Source organism: Quercus suber, unplaced genomic scaffold, assembly GCF_002906115.3.
Source record: "Quercus suber isolate HL8 unplaced genomic scaffold, Cork oak 2.0 scaffold_19, whole genome shotgun sequence".
Lineage (NCBI taxonomy): Eukaryota > Viridiplantae > Streptophyta > Magnoliopsida > Fagales > Fagaceae > Quercus > Quercus suber.
In genome coordinates this window covers 108,375-127,032 of record NW_027069484.1, presented here as the reverse complement: position 1 = coordinate 127,032, position 18,658 = coordinate 108,375, and the positions used below count along the sequence as shown (strand labels likewise).

The window sequence follows — 18,658 nt, the reverse complement described above, 5'->3', positions numbered from 1 at the left end:
ACATATGAACAACTTACATTATTTATTCTAGTCTCATCAAAAGCATTTTGCACGTGTGATGAGGGTTTTTTTTTTTTTTTTGTTTTTGGGGGGATCAATCTTATTAATGATTTTGATTTTTATGACTACAAAATGCCTAAACTTTTAGATTCAAAAATAGGTTAAATATGTATATATGTTTGTATGTTGATTTTTTTTTTTTTTTGAGAAACATGTTGATATAAGTATATAACAAAGAGAATCGAGAACATATAATGTTTGGAAAATCTTTTTGTTTTTTTTTGGGTATGTATTTCTGGTGAGTGTATAATGTTGAGTGTTTCTGATAAATTCAAATTAAATGTGTTTTTTTCATGTCAAATTGTTTGATTTTTGCATCTTCTCACTAAATTTTTCTTGAATTGTCATATTCATCGATTAATCATTTTTCCATCTCAATGTTTATATTTGTTTTTGGATCTCAAAGCTTCTTTTTTTTTTCTTTTCTTTTTTTAATTTTTAATTTTTTGGGTTTGGAATTAGGTGCACATATGAACAACTTACATTATTTATTCTAGTCTCATCAAAAGCATTTTGCACGTGTGATGAGGGTTTTTTTTTTTTTTTTTAAGTTTATTTTTATAATTTTATATTCATCTCAATTTGGGGGTTCTACATTTTCCAATCACTATTCCCTTATTTTCACTAAATGTTCAAAGGTTAGCAATTATGCAATCATTGAATTAAGATCTTTGAATTAGCTTGAGTGATAAATCTAATCAAAGTAGCAGTAGCATAATCAAGAAGGCAATTTCCATAGTGTTAAATAATTAAAAAGTATAATCGCTGATGGACAGCTAGCGAGGGTAAAGTTATTGTGCCTTCTTATTAAATCTAATCAACGACATTCAAATTAAATATATAAGAGAGAAAAAAAAAATGAAAATACCTTCAAGCAGAAGAATGGGAATCATGAAATAAATAAAATACCAACTAAAAAATCAGAATCAAGGAAAATATAATTCTGAAAACAATTAAACAAAAACTTTATCTAAGTACTAAAAAAATTTGGCAGTGAAGTACTAAAAATAATGGATCTTTTTTTTTGCTAAATTTTTTTTTAAAAACGGATCTTTAAAAATTATATGAACAACTTTTGATGAGGACAAAATATTAAAACCATCCCATGAGTGTTTTTATTTTTAAGGCTAAAGTACAAAACTCACTTTCTATGTTTCACCAAAATTCATTTCAGTCTCCTAATTTTACTTTCATTCATTTCAGTCTCTAAGTTTTAAGTTCATTCAATTAAGGATTTTCCATCAAAAAATTTTATACGCTGTGGTTAATTTTTCAATTTTTAAAAATTTTCTTCAAATTTTAATTAAAAATTCAATTAATGATTGAAAAATATTTTCCAAATTTTTTTTCAAAAAATTATAACAAAAGTTGACGAAAAGACCTTTGTAGAATAAATCTAAAACTTAGAAAACTGTAATAAATGAAAACAAATTTAGAGGACTAAAATGAATTTTGGAGAAACTTAGAAGGCGAGTTTTACATTTTAGCCTATTTTTAATTATGTCATTAGATAATGACATTAATAGAAAGAAATATTTTACTAAATACTACCTTGGAACTGTTTTTGTGGTTGACCCCACTCATGTTTCTCGCTACTCTTAATGCTTTGAGTAACATAGGAAGATTGGTTTCTTGTGTGTGTGGTTTTTCGAAATATCAAAAGACTTTAGGATAGAGATTGGAAAACATTGTAAGTTGTAACTACTTGATAACTACAGGAAATTTAAAATTGTAGATGAGTGGAAAATTGAACGTTTAAATTTCAATTTGTAATGTGCATTTGGATACCGTTTATTTTGCTGAAAATTGAAAACTTATTGTTGAAAATACTGTAGCAAAATATTTTTTATTACTGCAAATTACTATTTACACGTTTTTATCACTTGGCTAGTCCATGAACAGTGTAATGAACCAGCCAAAAAAAACGCAACCTACACAAACGCAAACACAGCCGTTACACAAACGCATCCGTAAACTAATGGGAGAGTGAGAGTACAATAGTTTTGTGGGACATTTTTTTTTTGGGGGGAGTTAATAGGTGTATTGTTACTGTTTTCACTTATTAAACATTAGATGCAAGGGTATTTTAGACTAATAAAATGACTATCCCAAACAGGAGATATAAGTGTATATATATGCACTAGCCTCTAAGCACGCGCTCACGCGCGAGCTTAGAAGCTCCTCTATTTTTTCAAGGAATCATTGATACCACTGGAAAGATTACTTCCACCAAGGCGAAATAAAATTTAAAAATAATTAATTAGAATAGAAAAGCTTGTGCTATTTTTTTTTTTTTTTCTAAAAAGAAAAACCTGATAACCAAAAGGGGGAGAATGTTTCAAAACTAAAATCAAATATGTAGGACAAATTAACAATTAATACACAAAATAGCATCTTAATTACACCAAAAGAAATAAATAGCTTCAAAGAAATTAAAAAAAAAATAGTTATTGCAAACCAAAACTAAAATTTAAAGTTTTCCGACCAAATACAAAGCAAATAAAAATAAGAAAATAAATAATTAAACAAAGGTAAAATAGAGCCATTGGTAGTCGCAAGTTAGTAGAACATGTTTATATGACATCTCATCTTTTAAAAGATGATCACATGCTCATTCAAATGGACTACAAAAGTAAGGCAAAATAAGAATTAGTCGAGCTAAATATGATGAGTAATGGATAAATAGTAACAATAGGAGCAATAGTTGAAGTAATTAATTAAAAGTAAAATTAATATGAAAAGTGGAGATTTTATTTATGATATGAAAAAAAAAAAAAAAAATACCTAAAAATTTTTTTGTGCAGTATAGATCTTGTCCTTCAAAATTCCCAATGGAAAATTTGAGAGAGGAAAAGGTGATAATATGCATTTGTACAACCTAATAAGAGTGTCTATATTGTAAACACATTTTCTTTTAGTTTTTTAGTTTATTGGTTTTATACAATATTTAAAGTCTCACTTGGCTTTAGATATAAGAGTTACATTCAAAGGAAGAGAGGATGATTTATATGAGAAAGATAATCATTCATTAAAAAAAATAAAATAAAATCTGGAAAATGACAGTCCTTGAGATGAACATAACTTACCCGGATTATCACTTTTAACAATCAAACGGTGAGAAGGTTCTTATCCAAACGAGCGTACTAAAAGACACTTCTATTTCTTTTAAAAAATTTTAATAATTTACATCTAATATAATTTAGAATTACACATTTTTAATAAATAAAAAAAAAATACTAGTGGCTGATCTGTTGATGCATGTATCATATACAGAGCAGTTAGTGTTGAAAAGTAGAGTTGTACGTGTCAGTGTTTGAACTGCTACAAATCCGAATAGTGGAACGTGTCAACCTCGGACGCAAACTTTACTCCGTGGCCTAATACACATGGAATATGCATGCATGCTCTCATAACTTATATGGATATGACCGTTGTTGTTTCGTATAAATTCTTTGGATTTCGAAGAAGCTACATTCTTGATTCTTCTGCATCAAACCCTTTTCAGAGGTCAGCAATATTCACTTTTCATGGACTTAAATCATTCTTTTTACTTTTATTAGTTCTTCATTTGGCTTTTTCTCTCTCTCACTCTCTCTGGGGGTTCAATATTAGATATTTTAATATGGGTTGTTTTAACAGGCGCATTATTAACAACAATTTTTTTGGCAGTTAGTAACAACAGTTTTTTTGGCAGCTTTTGATAGTTTTTTTATCTTTTTTGACAATTTTTTTCCCCTTTTTTAAGTGAGACCCATATAGAGAAATCTAAAGGGAAATCTGAACGGTGCTCGTTAACATTTTCCTTGTAATATTTAAGTGCTGAAGTTGCTCCGATGGGTCACTTTCAATTTACAATTTGGAAAAGAGAAAGCGTTTGTTATTCTTGTTGGAAAGAGAAACATTTCTGGTTGTTACTTTTTCTTTTTTCGAAAAATTATAGAATCTGTTTAAAGTGAAAAAAATTTGTGGCTTAATTCTTGTGCAATTAGTTAATTCTTGCAATTGCTTATGGTTTTACTGTTTGGAATAGAATGATAATGGTTTACAATAAGAAAGCTGAACTATCAGTAACAACAATGAAAAATTCAATTGAAACAGAATCCAATAAATACAATTACAGTACTGTAGTAGAAGGATACGAGTCCTACAATTAACGACTTCTATAATACTTGGAAGTTAATGAAAAATATATATGTGCCAATCATAGTGGAACAGTGTCATGCATTTTTTACATTTTTCTCCAACATTGCATTCAAGTTACCTTCCCGAATTGTTGAATGTATGTTCTTTCTTACTAGATACTTAATTTATCATCTAATGTTGTAATATATCTCAGGTTGCATAACCATAGGTGGTAAGTCATAGCATAGAGCTTCTATTCAAGTTATAGATAGTTGTGAGTGGAAGATGTGCAAGTAATGGCATCAAATTCTAGCTCAGCCTATGCAGACACATACCAAAGGCTTCATCAACCGGCCCTCATCACTGCAGGATGCTTTGTAGTTGTAGCATTGATCCTCTCCATCTTTCTCATTCTCCAACATCTCAGATATTACACCAATCCTGCAGTTAATTCGTTTCCCTAATAAGCATCCTGACCGTTCTATGAATGCCATACTTTGTATTAATTTATGTTTCTTTCACTATTAGCCAAACTGAAATTTTTATGGTGTTTGACCGATTGGGTGTTGCTTAAGCCAATTTAGCATATGGGTAAACTCAGTCAGTAGGACTAAAAGCCTCTCCTAAAGAGCATAACTTGTTATGCATTTATGCATATTGTTAATAGCACCTTTTTAACTTTCATGCCTGCAGAATCTTAGACACTAGATTTGCTTGAGGGTGCTTTCTCTTTTACACCACCTGCGTACCAGGGTTGCACCCCTCATTGTGCTTTTTCAGTGAAATTTATTACCCATTAAAAAATTTTCCAAGCCTGCCAAAGATAAGTTTTATGTATTGATGGTTCCATTGGCACCGATGGGGCTCAACGGCATCAGCTTTTTTAATCAAAGAACTTTAGGACAGTGGTTTTGGATCAGAATTTTTTTTTTCTTTTACTTCTGTTTTAAGCTTGCAATTGACGGGGATAATGGTCTTTCAACTTGAATCTTGCCTGCTATGGCTCTAAAATTTGAACATCTTATAACAATTGTGTGCCATTTCCCCTATCTACAGAAACATATCCTTAATGTTTATGTAAACTTGCATTCATAATTCTACATAGTGAATGGTACAAAAATGATGACTGACTTAATCTAATCATGGCTCTAAAATTTGAACATTTTATAACAATTGTGTGTCATTTCCCCTATCTACAGAAACATATCCTTAATGCTTATGTAAACTTGCATTCATAATTCTACATAGTGAATGGTACAAAAATGATGCCTGACTTAATCTAATCTTAATTGATTTCCCAGGAACAAAAATGGATTGTTGCTGTTCTTTTCATGGTTCTCTCTCTCTCTCTCTCCAGGAAAAAAAATGGGAGATAGAGAAAGACAAGGAAAGAAATAGAGAAAATGTAATTGCCCAGATATCTTGTTCAGATCTGAGATTTTGATGATTGATCATTTAACAGTGGTGGTAAATTTATGTTTTGTTCTTACCCAGATCATATCATTGTGGTTTCCAAAAGCATCCCTTGCATGCGACATTTTAAGAAACTGCTATGAAGCATTTGCCTTGTATTCTTTTGGGAGCTATTTGATTGCTTGCCTGGGTAAGCTACTACTGACCAGATCTTCATGAGCAACATTCACTAATTTTACTTCCATGCAATTGTGCCATCTTCCTTGGCTAATTTGATAACTGTTTAGGTTATTTAACAAACTGTTGGGAAACACTTGGGAGATTAAGACTAACCATTTATCTTTGGAAGCGTTTTACGGTCAAGGAGATGTATCTTCACCTTATGTACTTCCTTGCCGGAGAGTAAATGGATAAATATTCTTGACTTTAAGTGCTTAAAGAAGGCCTAATGAAATATAGTACCTCCATGAAAGTTAATAGGAAAGAAAACCATGAAAAGTGGTGTCTCCATAAGAGATTGTTACCTTTCTTTTATTGAACATTAATATCTTTAACTCACATATTTGCATTAAAATATGGTGTCTCTATACTCACATATTTGCATTAATCTCTGTTGTGTTTGTTAGAAAAGATCACACTTCAAGAGGTTATAATGTTGCTATAGTGTTTTCATAAAGTTCTTTCTTTAAAATAAAAACTATGGTAGGTGGTGAAAGCAGAGTCATTGAACTGCTAGAAAATAAATCACGGAAACAGCTTGGCGAACCATTGTTAGAAGGGGAAGATGAGAATCGTACAGTGCAGGAAAGGTCGTTCAACAACTTCTTCTTTCAACCTCGTACTCTTGGGAAAGATTTGCTTGCAATAGAAAAATTTGCTCTTGTACAATATGTAAGTCACTGAACTTCCACTATGTGCAGTTTGAATTTCTCTTTTAGACTAATGTTTTCTGGATAGCCCAGATGATTTTGAAGACAGTTTGTGCTTTCTTATCATTATTGTTAGAACTCTTTGGTGTTTATGGTGATGGGGAATTCAAGTGGAACTATGGGTATGTATCTTATATGCAAGTCCAACATTTGTACATGTTTCATTATAACATAGTGCTTACATCACATAATGACATAACTCAGATATGCATTTTCTTTTGGGCCATTATCCAGTGTCCTTCATGCACGCTTTTATATCCCTATTTGATTCTGCTGTCATGTTTGGAGTTTGTCAATTTCCCTTGACTTATTTTGATTTTCTCATTAGTGGTTTCAACTGAAATTTCTTTCTTCTTGATTATGCTGTAGGAAACATCTGTCATTAAGTTTGTAGTTATATGGTTGAGCTACATATTAGTTAATTTTTGTTCATTCTTCATTGCCCTTCATAAGCAACAGTGGACAAGCCCCAACAATAGCTATATTATTATTTTCTTTGGTTTTCTCAGTTAAATTGTGGATCCAAGCAATCTTAGCAGCGCTGAAAACATTCTTATGCGCACCCTTTTTTTTCACTCTAAATGCTGCTGTACTCTTATCTCTTCCTGATATCTATATATGGCAATGGTAGATAATAGCAAGTGAGAAAAAAATATGACCTCCCCCTTTTTTTCTCTTTTCTCATGCTAATATCTGCTGCACTCTCATATCCTGCAGTTATCCATACATAGCGGTTGTATTGAACTTCAGCCAGATGTGGGCTTTGTATTGCCTCGTGAAGTTCTACAATGTAACCCATGAAAGACTTCAATCAATAAAGCCACTTGCAAAGTTCATCAGCTTCAAGGCCATTGTGTTTGCTACTTGGTGGCAAGGTGTGGGTATCGCACTATTGCATACAATTGGAGTTCTGCCGAAGGAGGGAAAACTACAAACTGGACTGCAGGATTTCTTGATTTGTATAGAAGTAAGTTGTTTCTGTTGCTGTGGTTTTAAAACTTCCTTTCATTCTAAGATTCCTTTCTTCTTTATATTATATCACTTGAATACATACTTTCAAGAAGCCTTAAATGGTAATTGACAATATCTAATATCCAAATCAACTAGAAAGGGAGATTAACAATGCAGAGAAATATCTGACATGTAGAATGTGATAACCACAGTCCACAGTCCCACAAAGGATGGTCTCACGTGTTTATGTAGAAATATCAGTCCCTTTCTACATGTTACAGAAAAAAAAAATGGATATCTAAGGGAATGGAATAGAAGTGCTTCTAGTCTAATTGTGAGTCATTAGATGAAGTTCTGGTTAGGGATTTTTCACACCTCTTAACTGCTTAGGTTTACCGGTTTGCAAGGATACATGTTTCTAGAAGGGTATTAGTCCAATGATTAGGTACTTGTTCAGTTTCTGTTCAGTTTCTTTTCATTTCAGCTCTTTGCCTAATTGTAGTTGATTACAAGTAATTATCTTGAAGTGCTTTTCAGTTACTACATGTAGATCCAATGCAGAATATTTTTTATTAAACCATGAAGACTATAAAGCGTCACATTAGCCTGTTTATTTTTATAGCCCTGGTCATACGTGTCTCTCTCTCTCTCTTGGCAGATGGCCATTGCAGCTGTTGCTCATGTGTACGTTTTTCCGGTGGAACCATATCTTTTCCTCCCAGTCTCTGAGTATGGGAAGGTCACTACTGAAACAACCAAAGAAGCACTGAAATTGGAGGAAGGTGACAAGGAGAAATCAGCCGTGCTTGAGAAGAAGAAAACTAAAGTAGAGGCTATTGGGACAAGTGTCACTGAGAGTGTTCAAGATATTGTTGTTGAAGGTGGTCAACATGTAAGTTCTGTCCCTGCTTATGAGCCATTCCATACAAGATATTCAATATTTAACTTTCTAGATACTACACATTGTGATCAGGTTGTCCAGGACGTTGTGTTGACCATTAATCAAGCTATAGGGCCTGTGGAAAAGGGTGTGACGAAAATCCAGGAGACCTTCTACCACAAATCAGAGGCAGAGGATTCAGATGACCAAGAAGAAAAAGTAGAGCAACATGTAGAAGAAAATCATAGTGAAAATGAAACTCATGTAAACTCTGGAAGAGACGTGGACACATAAAATAATGGTTATGACAGTGAACAAAGAAAAACATACCACGTGCAAATTGTAATGTTTTGTTGAGGGGATCTTGAGACATAACTTTGATCTATTGTTGGGATTGTCTCCATGATTCCATTTATAAGTTTGATCCATTCTTGCTATTATATCTTATTTAAGGCCATCGTTTTCAAGTTTTCACTGTCTATTATCTTATTAACTAATAGTGTTTTTAAGGCAGAATTTCTTTCTCTTAAATCTAGGGAAGTAAAATTCCCTTCTACTCAATTAGTATGCCTACCACTTAGACCTAGTTAGAATGAGATTTCCTACTATTTAGACCTGGTTAGAATGAAGTTCTTAACCCAATTTATAAGGCTTGGGTGTAACACAAAAATATACCGGAAATTCAATGCCAGGCATCCTAATCGAGTTTGCATCATGGCCCTCCAACTTTCTGAAGCCTGATGCATGTTTAGCTAACATTAATTTACAGCACTTTCTACCCAAAACTTCAAGCCTCATTTCAGGTTGGGTGGGGCACAGCAACTGCAAATTAAATCAAATGCAGCCAGCAAAATTTAAAAAACCAATCCATGAAAAACAGTATCTTCTTCTTCTTCTTTTTTTTTTTTTTTTTTGAGAAACGAAAAACAGGATCTTCAATATCAAATATATTTTGAACTTGTGGTGACTATCACAAGAGTCAGCCAAAAAAGGTCTACTGCAAATCTGTTGACTCGAAGTAATCTAAGTGTGCTCAATAGTACAGGAGTTAAAACTCCCATGTATTTCACGCCAGTCTATGAGTATCTAAGTTATTATAAAAAACCATGTATTGCTATACATAACCCTAAAGTATTAAATACTAATGAGGTTAAATTCTACCATCCTCTCATAAAGTATAAAGCAAAGTATGAAATACTTTTGAGCTCCTCTCAGCCCCAATAGGGGAAGGGAGGGTGAATTTCTTATCGTCCATCACTTCCAGAACAGCAAACAGTTGCACAACACTCAAAGCAGCCAAAACACGCTAGAGCAGTACAAAGCTGCGTAAACACGATTGCACATTGGTTATTCATCTGGGAACAAAACTGGATGCCGCACATGCAACAGCAGTGACTACACAAACTGGCACAACAATTTGAAGTTGCCTTGATGAATATTTCGGCTGCTTCAGGTAATTTTGGTTCTTCAGATCCTGGAGGTATATTATCAGCAGTTGCAGTCAAGTTGCCAAAGCCAATGCAAAGGTTTCCCAGGATTATCATTTTCTGGCCTTTAGGGTCTACAGTTTTCTGAGAATGGTTCAAAATGATCACAAAACAGTTCATAAGCCATTATATAAACAGGCAAGTACACAAAATTAGACAATAAAAAATGGTTTGGACTAACAAAAGTAACCCTTTTAAACAAGTTGATGTGTGAAAATAGACAAATTATTGGTTCAGCTAATGCATCTATAATTAACATCAGAAATCATTTGATTTTAACATAAGTAGTCTTCTTTTTTTCAAGAGTAATCTCAAAATTGGATTTTCTTGATTAGATGATTTACTTCATATTCACAGGGAATGAAATATAAGAGTGGGAGAAGGTTAGCCAACATTAGAACTTTGATAGGTAACGCTCACAAGAATGTCCAACAAATTTTATGGCATAAATATGACAATATATTGAAATATCTAGTCAAATCATGAATGCATACCTCTTTTACCCCAAATGATTCTTTGGCTGTCTTTCCTCCTACTATCTCACATAGGACCATATGGGTATATTCAGACGCAACAGCAGTCTGTATGCTCATTTTCGCAACCTGCAAAAAAAATGGGTATGGGACCAGAAATTCTTTTCATTACCAGGAATAAGAAACTTTAAAGTAAGGATAGGTAGAAATGGTCAATGACCTTCCTAGTCATATCATGCACTATAAACATATATCTGTCAGTGACTTAAATAGTCATGTACTTATCCAAAAAATAAAAAAGCCTTGCTAGTGATGTACTCAACATATGGTATTGTTAAGGGTAGAGATAAAGAGCCTTAATCTGTCAGAAACATTTCTAAACAATCAAGCATATGGGAAAAAATCCAAATGAAGGTTGTAATTAAAGTGATCAGAATTCTATCATTCGGAAAACTAGCTATTGTAAATTTTCTAGGAAGATTCGATCCTAGTTTAGAATTGAACTTGCTAAAAAGCATTCAATTTGATCCAGCTCAAATCAAGCCATTTTGTATCTACATACTTTTTTTTTGTTTTTTTTTTTTTTTGGGGGGGGGGGGGGGGGGGGGGGTTGGTGGTGTTGAACAAAGGGGATAATTGAACACTAAACTACATACCTTTTCCTCAAGCTGTTTATTTTCTGAAAGCCACGCCTGAGCTGTGAGTAGTTCTATCTGTTCTTTTGCAAACACCTGTTACAGAAAAGACACAAATGAGTGACAAGAAAACAAGCCTTGTAGTTATAATATGAAAGCGCCACTACCTTAAACAATACACAAGCCACACAAGAAATACGAGGGACACAAGCTTCTTTTTCAACAAATCACTCATGACATATATTTTAAACTAAAAAGAAAATGGATTGCAAATGAATAAGCATGTTGACAAGTTAATAGATTGTTTTTAAGAGGTGGCAGCTCCAACATTGATCAAATCTTTGCCATCGTGTAACTTTCAGAAAATCACCCATGACATATATTTAAAAACTAAATGAAAAATGAATAACCATGTTGACAAGTTAAGATATGTATTTAAGAGGTGGCAGTTCCAACATGGGTCAAATCTTTGCCATCATGTAATTAGCCTAAATTCCAAATCAGGTAATGCTTCTCTTGACAGAGTATTAAAATTAAGCTAACCACACAAATGCATGTATGCATATGTATATGTAAGAACATCTGGAATCACCATACTTGACCAAAAGATACAACATAAATAAGTAAAGGTGAGCAGACTGACAAGTTGGTTTCTTACCCTGTCAATAGGTACGTCCTTTGCTTTTTCTACTTTCAATTCTATCATATAATTACTCAAATCAGCCAAGACACCTTTAGCTTCAATAGTGTCAGGAAAATTTCCCCGGTATCTTCCAGATACAGTCAATGGACTCTCAGACGAAAGATCTGGAATATGAAAAGGGTTCACCTGTCACAATATTTGCAGATATGTCAGGTAAGAATAGAATACCATATTTAATAAATTTGGATATATTTGTCAACCTTCAGCAGATGCATTATGTCTAAGACTGATTCCATAATAAATGCATAGAAATATAATTTTATATCATCCCTTGGATAATTAGTAAAAAGAAATAAAGACATAAAGACAGTTGGAGAATAAACCTCACACATCAGGGAAAGAAAATCTAGAAAGTTATAGAACTATAGAAAGCATGATGGTAGATCTTCCTCACAGTGATGACAGAAGTTATTCTCAAACATAAATCCTAATTTATCATTAGCATAGAAAGGCAGAGCCTAAGTTGGTCCTTAGAGATATAAAGGTCAACGCACAAAGGAAGAGACAATTTTAACTATATGCATGTGAAACTATTGGAATAATGTAGTTTCATGGTAAAAACTATGAGACATGTTTGAGAACACTTAAAGACGAGAGAGGGAGTTACCTCAACTTCATTGAGATCATCCAAAATGTCCACAGTTATATTTGCAAAAATGGGAGACAAAGCTCTGGTAAACAATTTTTGCATTCGGAATTCAACAGAATCTGACAGTTAAAACAAGAAGAAGAAAGAACCAATAAGCTCGGGTTTTATTGATACAAGAGAAAATAATAAATTTACAATTGTTTCTGACTAATAAATACTATCTAATTAAAAGAGTAGTTCCTAATGTAGACAAATAGGAATGCATATCTTAATCCTAAATATAAACACAACTCGTTTCAATTCCCATCATTCTTAACATCACATAACTGGCAAACTACTGGGTTGTGTACCATTGCAAATAAAGGCCATGACCTATTGCTGGTCCCATTAAGGCAGGGTCTTGGAGGTTGATGTTCTTATAGTCCTAAACTTGAGCATTTTGGAATAAAACCCATGCACTTGCACTTCATGGCTTCAGATTTAATCCATGTATATGCACAGTCTAATTATAATGTAATAAGGGCTCAAAGTTCACATATAAGCTGTAAGACTTACATCCACACTCACTGAGTTTGTCAAATTTATCCCCAAAAAAAAAAAATTGAGCACTCAAATCTCTTGTAGAGTTTGCTACAAAGTGAATGGACATTGCCAGAAAATGGAGGAACAGTACCCAACAACCAGACCTAAAAACTGTACTCATTTAACTTATTAAATTACCAATTCTCCCAAAAGCTTAAACTCTTCGGAAAATGTCAATTTAATCATTTAACCACATAATTCTAACACCCCCCCCCCTCGGGTGTGGGCTCAAATTCCTTTTTAATCCGTGAGGCCCAACACATGGGATTTCAAATGAGAGGTGGAGTGGAGAGAGAAAGGGATTGAACTCAAGCCCTCCTACACTGATACCATGTAAAATTAACAATTCTCCCAAAAGCTTAATCTCTTGGAACATGGATAGTTTAATCATTTAACGACATAATTCTAACATAACTTATCGCATTGAATTCTAGAGAGTTCAAAATTTTCCAATTGCTTAGTGTAACACAAATCATTCATATCGACATCCAAAATTATGTCATCTTAACCATATCAACAAGCTCCCAAGAATTAACTAATTCAAATTTAGTTTTGCAAATTCAATTTACAGGACTGACCTATATCATAAGCAGCATCATATTGGCCCCTGCCAATTGTTGCAAGCATTCGCAAGAAATAATGGTTGCAGAATGAACCTGAAATACATCCAGATAACCAGTCAACTAGAAGTACTACATAAAATAAGAAATCATAATTCCAATAGGTGCAAGTGCATAAATACCAAACATGTTCTAAACTTCTAATTAATCAGGGAAAATAATGTCACTGATACTCAGCAGAAGCAAAGATTTGTTTACATCACATGTGAAAATATCAGAAATACTTCTAAACAGTCTTGAGGCAGCTAACCAGCACAAGGCTTCCAAGCACAAAATAAAAATAAAACAAAAACCATTACCTATTCCAAAAGTGAAAATTCGTGGACATATTGGTCTTCCATCTCTTAGATAATTTTTCATTGTATCACAAATATGTCTCTCATCCTCTACAGCCCCATCAGTAACTAGAAAAATGATGGGAACTGAACCCTGGACATTGGATAGCATCTCCATTGCCTGAAAGAGAAGAGCAACTTATCTTTTGATACTTCCCAAGTGGCATCAATGTCAAAAAAAAAAAAAAAAAAAAGTCAAAACTAGAAGTGCATATGATAAGTAAAGTCTAGATAAAAAGATACTGAACCAACTGCAAAATCATACTGTGTTCAGGGGAAGTAAAATGTTTGTAGCACCCCCAGCTAAAAAGTTCACATTTATCCATTGAATGGCCCTTTCAACAGCTTCCTTGGTTGCCAATTCCAGTGATTTTGAAAACAGATAAGTCTCTCCATTAAAAGCTATAATGCTAAATGAATCCTCTTGATCAAGCTTAGAAAGGGCCGCAAATAGTGCATCCTTTGTATCATCAATTGGCTTTCCCCGCATGCTTCCACTTATATCAACAATAAAAACTATATCCTTTCTGAACACCTATCAGATTAAATTAAATGGGAAAAAAATTATAATAAAAGAAAATCAAAATACAAAACATACCCGTTAAATGATGAAGTACTAGACCAACCTTCCTACTTTTCCGATTTCCCGGAAAAAGATAGACACAAAATATCTCTCTTTGATCATTGTCATCCAAAGACGGAGATTGCAAGAGCACACTGCCAAATATATGACTTGAAGAGACCTGAAAAGCAAGCAGATGAGCTAGAACGATAAGCTTCTATAGAATCTGTACATATCACAGTGAAAGGGCTTCTCACAAAAATACCCATGCATCTCCAATATGATCAGATTTTTTTATTTACATTCACATTCTAAGAAACCATCTTTTGATAAGCACTCAACTGTCCAGGATAAAGATATGGTGACCAAAAAGAGAAAAAAGTAATCTGTATCTTACAGTGTAGGAGAAACTAAAATCAGTACTTGACCATGAGAGAACTTCTGATTCATATAAGAAGCCCAAGTTTCCTACCTGGCGACTTATTTCCTAAAAGCCAGGGTAAAAGAACCACATCAGTCATTAAGAATATAAAAAATTTAAAGTACCATACTACCATGGAAGTGTTAATGAAATATGCACCTTTAAAGGATGACTAATTTTGTTGCACAAAACTTGAGTTCCAGTACCAGCATTCACATTTAGTTGTATCTTCTCTTTTTTTGGAAGTTTCTTTAGAAGAGGAGCGACATACTCGGGGAAAGTAAATGGTACATTCAAGAATAACTCCCCGTCACTATAAAAAAGTTTCTGAGACCAACTAATTTTTATTGATAGATTGGAACCCCCATCAACCTTGGAAGATAGGAAAAGAAAATTTTAGTTGAAAATGAATCAAACCAAATAAATTTAGACAATAAATAACTCAAAGTGCTTACACACAACAAAAATTTCAAAGTTTGTTCTATTAAATAATTAGTTACCTGTGGAATTGTTAGGGTAAATATGTGGGGTTTTAAAAAGCCACAATCACCGGCTCGAGCTGTTTTTGCTGTCCCATCAATGTCTTCCGTTGCAATGAGTTGAGTATGATATGACTTTCCATGCACATCAGCCACAACACCTAGAATTGAACCCTGTTAGCCAAATAATATATTAATTGAGAACATAAAATCAAATTCCAGCACCTGTGAAGTAATGATATAGCAACAAAGAGTTCCACAAGTAGTACACATCCAAAGGATTATATTTTAAACCAAGAGGAATATTTTTGACAATTAGATAGTTACAACAATAGGAGAGGGGGTTTTTGAACCCAAGTTCCCATGATAAGGGAGAGAAGGCAATGCCATGGATTAGGATCAAGTTACACTTTGAGCAACTTTTCTTTAATGTTACATCGCCAAATAATTCTTTATTGGATTAATATTTTAGAAATCCCACAGTGAAATTACATTTTCTTTATGTTCTTAACAAGTACATAGAATTTCATGCCAATTGATTGTTACTTACTATTTGATCCATAAACTCATCTTTTATTCATAATTCTAAAGTACAAAAAACAAAATAAATAAATAAATATATATATATATATATAAAACAAAACAAAACACAAACAACCATTGAAATTTAAAAATTTTATAGATTATTATTAAAAAAAATTATAAATTAGATAGCTATTTATTAATGATTATCTTCAAATTTCGTAGCCATAGAGAGTATAGCAAGAAATGTAATCCCACAATGGGTATGTCAAGATGCACCTCCAATAAAAAAATTATTAAATGATGTAATATTACTATAAGTTAAACCATGTGTAACTCTCTCTCTCTCTCTCTCTCGTGTTTTGGGGGGGGGGGGGGGGGGGGGGACATAGCATGCACCACATGATTCAGTACCTCTATAACAGCTCTTAGATATCCCAAACAATCTATCGCTCTCTCTCCCCCTTTCTCTCCCTCTCTCTATACTTGAAAATGTTTATGAGTACCTAGGAAAGGAAGCTATCTTATATCAAACTTCTTGATTAAACAAGGCACTCTACAATGATTTTCCTCCACTTCTGGACTCCCATTTTGGATGCAAGTGGACAAAGATTCTAAATAGGGTAAAAAATAGCTTCCTTTTCTCCGAATTGTAAACAATTTCCAAGTCCATTTCTTCATTCTTTCTAAAACTCAAATTGACACTTGTTCTTTACTTCTTTCTAAACTTAGGGATCGTATAGTGTCTAACAAGTGGTCTCTCCAAATACAACCCTTCAACTTCTATATTATACATCCACAATAAAGAATTTAAATTCACAAAGCTCTCAACATTTCATCCGTTACAAACACAACAAATTTCACAACTCTCTTCACAACATAAGAGGTTTATGTTGCAGTATGTGATTAGTTTAATGTTACTTTCACAATGGGACCAACATTGACATCATTTTATTTTACACCAATCACTGCCCATCATCTCAACAATTGTAAAGATAAAATAAATAAATAATTGATATTTATTATGCATCTAGACTTATTGTTCAAACAAAAGAAATAAGTTCATTGTTAACCTGAATGTGCAAAGCATTAGAAACCCCAAAAAACCAAATTTCAAATTTTAACTACAAAAAAAGCTTAAGCTCATGAGATTGCAAATTGTGATTACTTTCACATGAAACGAATCACTTTTATTGTGCACTAATCACAACATGTCACTTCAACAATTGTAAATTTTCTTGGAGATATATTATGTATCTAGACTTTTTGCACTTACAAAAGAAATAAGTACCCTGCTTGTAACCTAAAAGTACAAGCATCCAAAATGAATTCAAATTCACAAACTGGGCCCCAAAAAAGATTCAAACTTCAACTCAGAAAATGCTTCACCTCGTAACAAACAAAAGAATCACACTGTTTGTAACCCATAATTTTTAGCACAATCCCCTAAAAAAAATCTTCAATTTCACAAACTGGCCCCAACAAAAAACAAAAAAAAAAAAAAAAAATTCAAACTTCAATTCAGAAATGCACCTGCTCTGCCTTATACTATAACAAAAGAAACACACTGTTTGTTTGTAACCCAAGAAACCCAAATTCAAACTTCATTCAGAGACTCAAACTAAAATCCCAACAAAACCCAAATTCAAAACCAAAACTTGAATTGAAAAACACACAGACCTGTTCTCCCATGGGTATAGCTACGAGACAATCACAGCTCTTGCTTCCCATAACACAGTGCAGTCTCCACGATCCACAAACTCTAACGATCGCAGTGTCCAGATAACAATCAACCTCCAACTCAACCCCATTCATCTGCAACGGAATCAGCGCCGGCGGGTCCCTCCGCCCATGCACGTGCGGCTGGTAGGTCGGTATGTCCGGATTGTCCACCATCGCCGGGTCATATATCACCGCGTAAACCATCACCGCCGTCGGCAGACCCTCGGTCTCCGCCGCCGGAGACTTGACCATATGCGCCACCGGCCTCGGCGGCGCCTTCCCTCCATACACGCGCTTCGCTAGCTTCAACCCGTCATCCACAGCTTTCACAAAATCCTCAGCCATCAATTAAATTAAAAATTATAAAAATGAAACCACTTTTTTTTTTCTCTCACAAAATGATTAACAATATAATTTCAAGTACTAAAATATAAATAGTAACTTTTTTTTTTTTTTTGGTGAGTGGGATTTGGTTTTTTTAGCAATTGGAGTGACCGAACATTTGTGTGCTTTGTTGAAATATTTGAATTTGAATTTGAATTTGAATTTGAATGAGAAAGTGACGGACGGTGGTGATGGACAACATGAAATGAAAAGTATTGTTGTTGTTGTTATTCTTAAATTATTTATTATTAACTTATTTATTAGTATTCAATTGTCTTTTTTTGTGTTTTTTGAGACACGTACGTTAAGGTTAAGGTTTACGTGACATGTAGGGAATGCAAAAGAGATTCTCAGATCAGATGCTTCATTTGGCCAAAGTTTACTTTTTGAATGATTTGCCAAGTTTGTAATCACCATTAATTTAATTTAATTAATGGGATGATGACGTGGAATTGATTTTGTTTAAAGGAAAAGAATAATAAGCGAGTAGGTGTTGAGTGCAGTGGTTGGAATTTGGAATGATGAATCACTGGTTTCTTATCTTTTAGGTTTATGATTTGCTTTGGGACTTAATTTTGATTGCTTAATGATGTTGGTTTTGTGATAGGATCAAAGTAGTACGGGCTTCCAAAAAAAAAAAAGGATCAAAGTAGTACGGATTATGGAACAATAAAAGTGATTTTTTTTTTCAATAGAAAATAAAGAGATAAGATGTAAGATTTATCGTTAAAAGGAAAGGTTATCAAATGAGCAATTGATTTTTTTGACTTTTTATATTAAAATGGAGTT

General features: G+C 33.3%; 2 protein-coding genes across 2 annotated transcripts; one reads left to right on the top strand and one right to left on the bottom strand.

The window, feature by feature from the left end:
* Positions 1 to 4,401: 4,401 nt before the first annotated feature.
* Positions 4,402 to 8,822, top strand: LOC111996689 (protein LAZ1 homolog 2). The gene is made up of 8 exons (XM_065761468.1): positions 4,402 to 4,628; positions 5,484 to 5,520; positions 5,642 to 5,785; positions 6,302 to 6,486; positions 6,558 to 6,646; positions 7,242 to 7,491; positions 8,134 to 8,367; positions 8,449 to 8,822. The coding sequence occupies exons 1-8, from the start codon at positions 4,479 to 4,481 to the stop codon at positions 8,647 to 8,649; spliced, it is 1,290 nt and encodes a 429-aa protein (XP_065617540.1). The 5' UTR covers positions 4,402 to 4,478; the 3' UTR covers positions 8,650 to 8,822.
* Positions 8,823 to 9,284: 462 nt separating this feature from the next.
* On the bottom strand, positions 9,285 to 18,077 carry LOC111996688 (uncharacterized). The gene is made up of 13 exons (XM_024028686.2): positions 17,444 to 18,077; positions 15,263 to 15,415; positions 14,922 to 15,134; positions 14,739 to 14,828; positions 14,406 to 14,522; positions 14,045 to 14,314; positions 13,744 to 13,900; positions 13,403 to 13,480; positions 12,261 to 12,361; positions 11,609 to 11,779; positions 10,972 to 11,046; positions 10,337 to 10,444; positions 9,285 to 9,926 (listed from the first exon to the last, which is right to left on the bottom strand). Exons 1-13 carry the CDS (start codon positions 17,828 to 17,830, stop codon positions 9,600 to 9,602), a joined length of 2,247 nt encoding a protein of 748 aa, XP_023884454.1. The 5' UTR covers positions 17,831 to 18,077; the 3' UTR covers positions 9,285 to 9,599.
* Positions 18,078 to 18,658: the final 581 nt, after the last annotated feature.

What these genes read in the sequence shown, in the direction of transcription:
- LOC111996689 (XM_065761468.1), top strand. Translation starts at nt 4,479, where the DNA reads ATGGCATCAAATTCTAGCTCAGCCTATGCAGACACATACCAAAGGCTT. An exon ending in ATTTCTTGATTTGTATAGAA is followed by an intron (nt 7,492 to 8,133) that starts GTAAGTTGTTTC and finishes CTCTCTTGGCAG; the next exon opens with ATGGCCATTGCAGCTGTTGC. An exon ending in TTGTTGAAGGTGGTCAACAT is followed by an intron (nt 8,368 to 8,448) that starts GTAAGTTCTGTC and finishes CATTGTGATCAG; the next exon opens with GTTGTCCAGGACGTTGTGTT.
- LOC111996688 (XM_024028686.2), bottom strand. Translation starts at nt 17,830, where the DNA reads ATGGCTGAGGATTTTGTGAAAGCTGTGGATGACGGGTTGAAGCTAGCG. An exon ending in AGGACGTACCTATTGACAGG is followed by an intron (nt 11,047 to 11,608) that starts GTAAGAAACCAA and finishes TTTCTGTAACAG; the next exon opens with GTGTTTGCAAAAGAACAGAT. An exon ending in AATCATTTGGGGTAAAAGAG is followed by an intron (nt 9,927 to 10,336) that starts GTATGCATTCAT and finishes AACCATTCTCAG; the next exon opens with AAAACTGTAGACCCTAAAGG.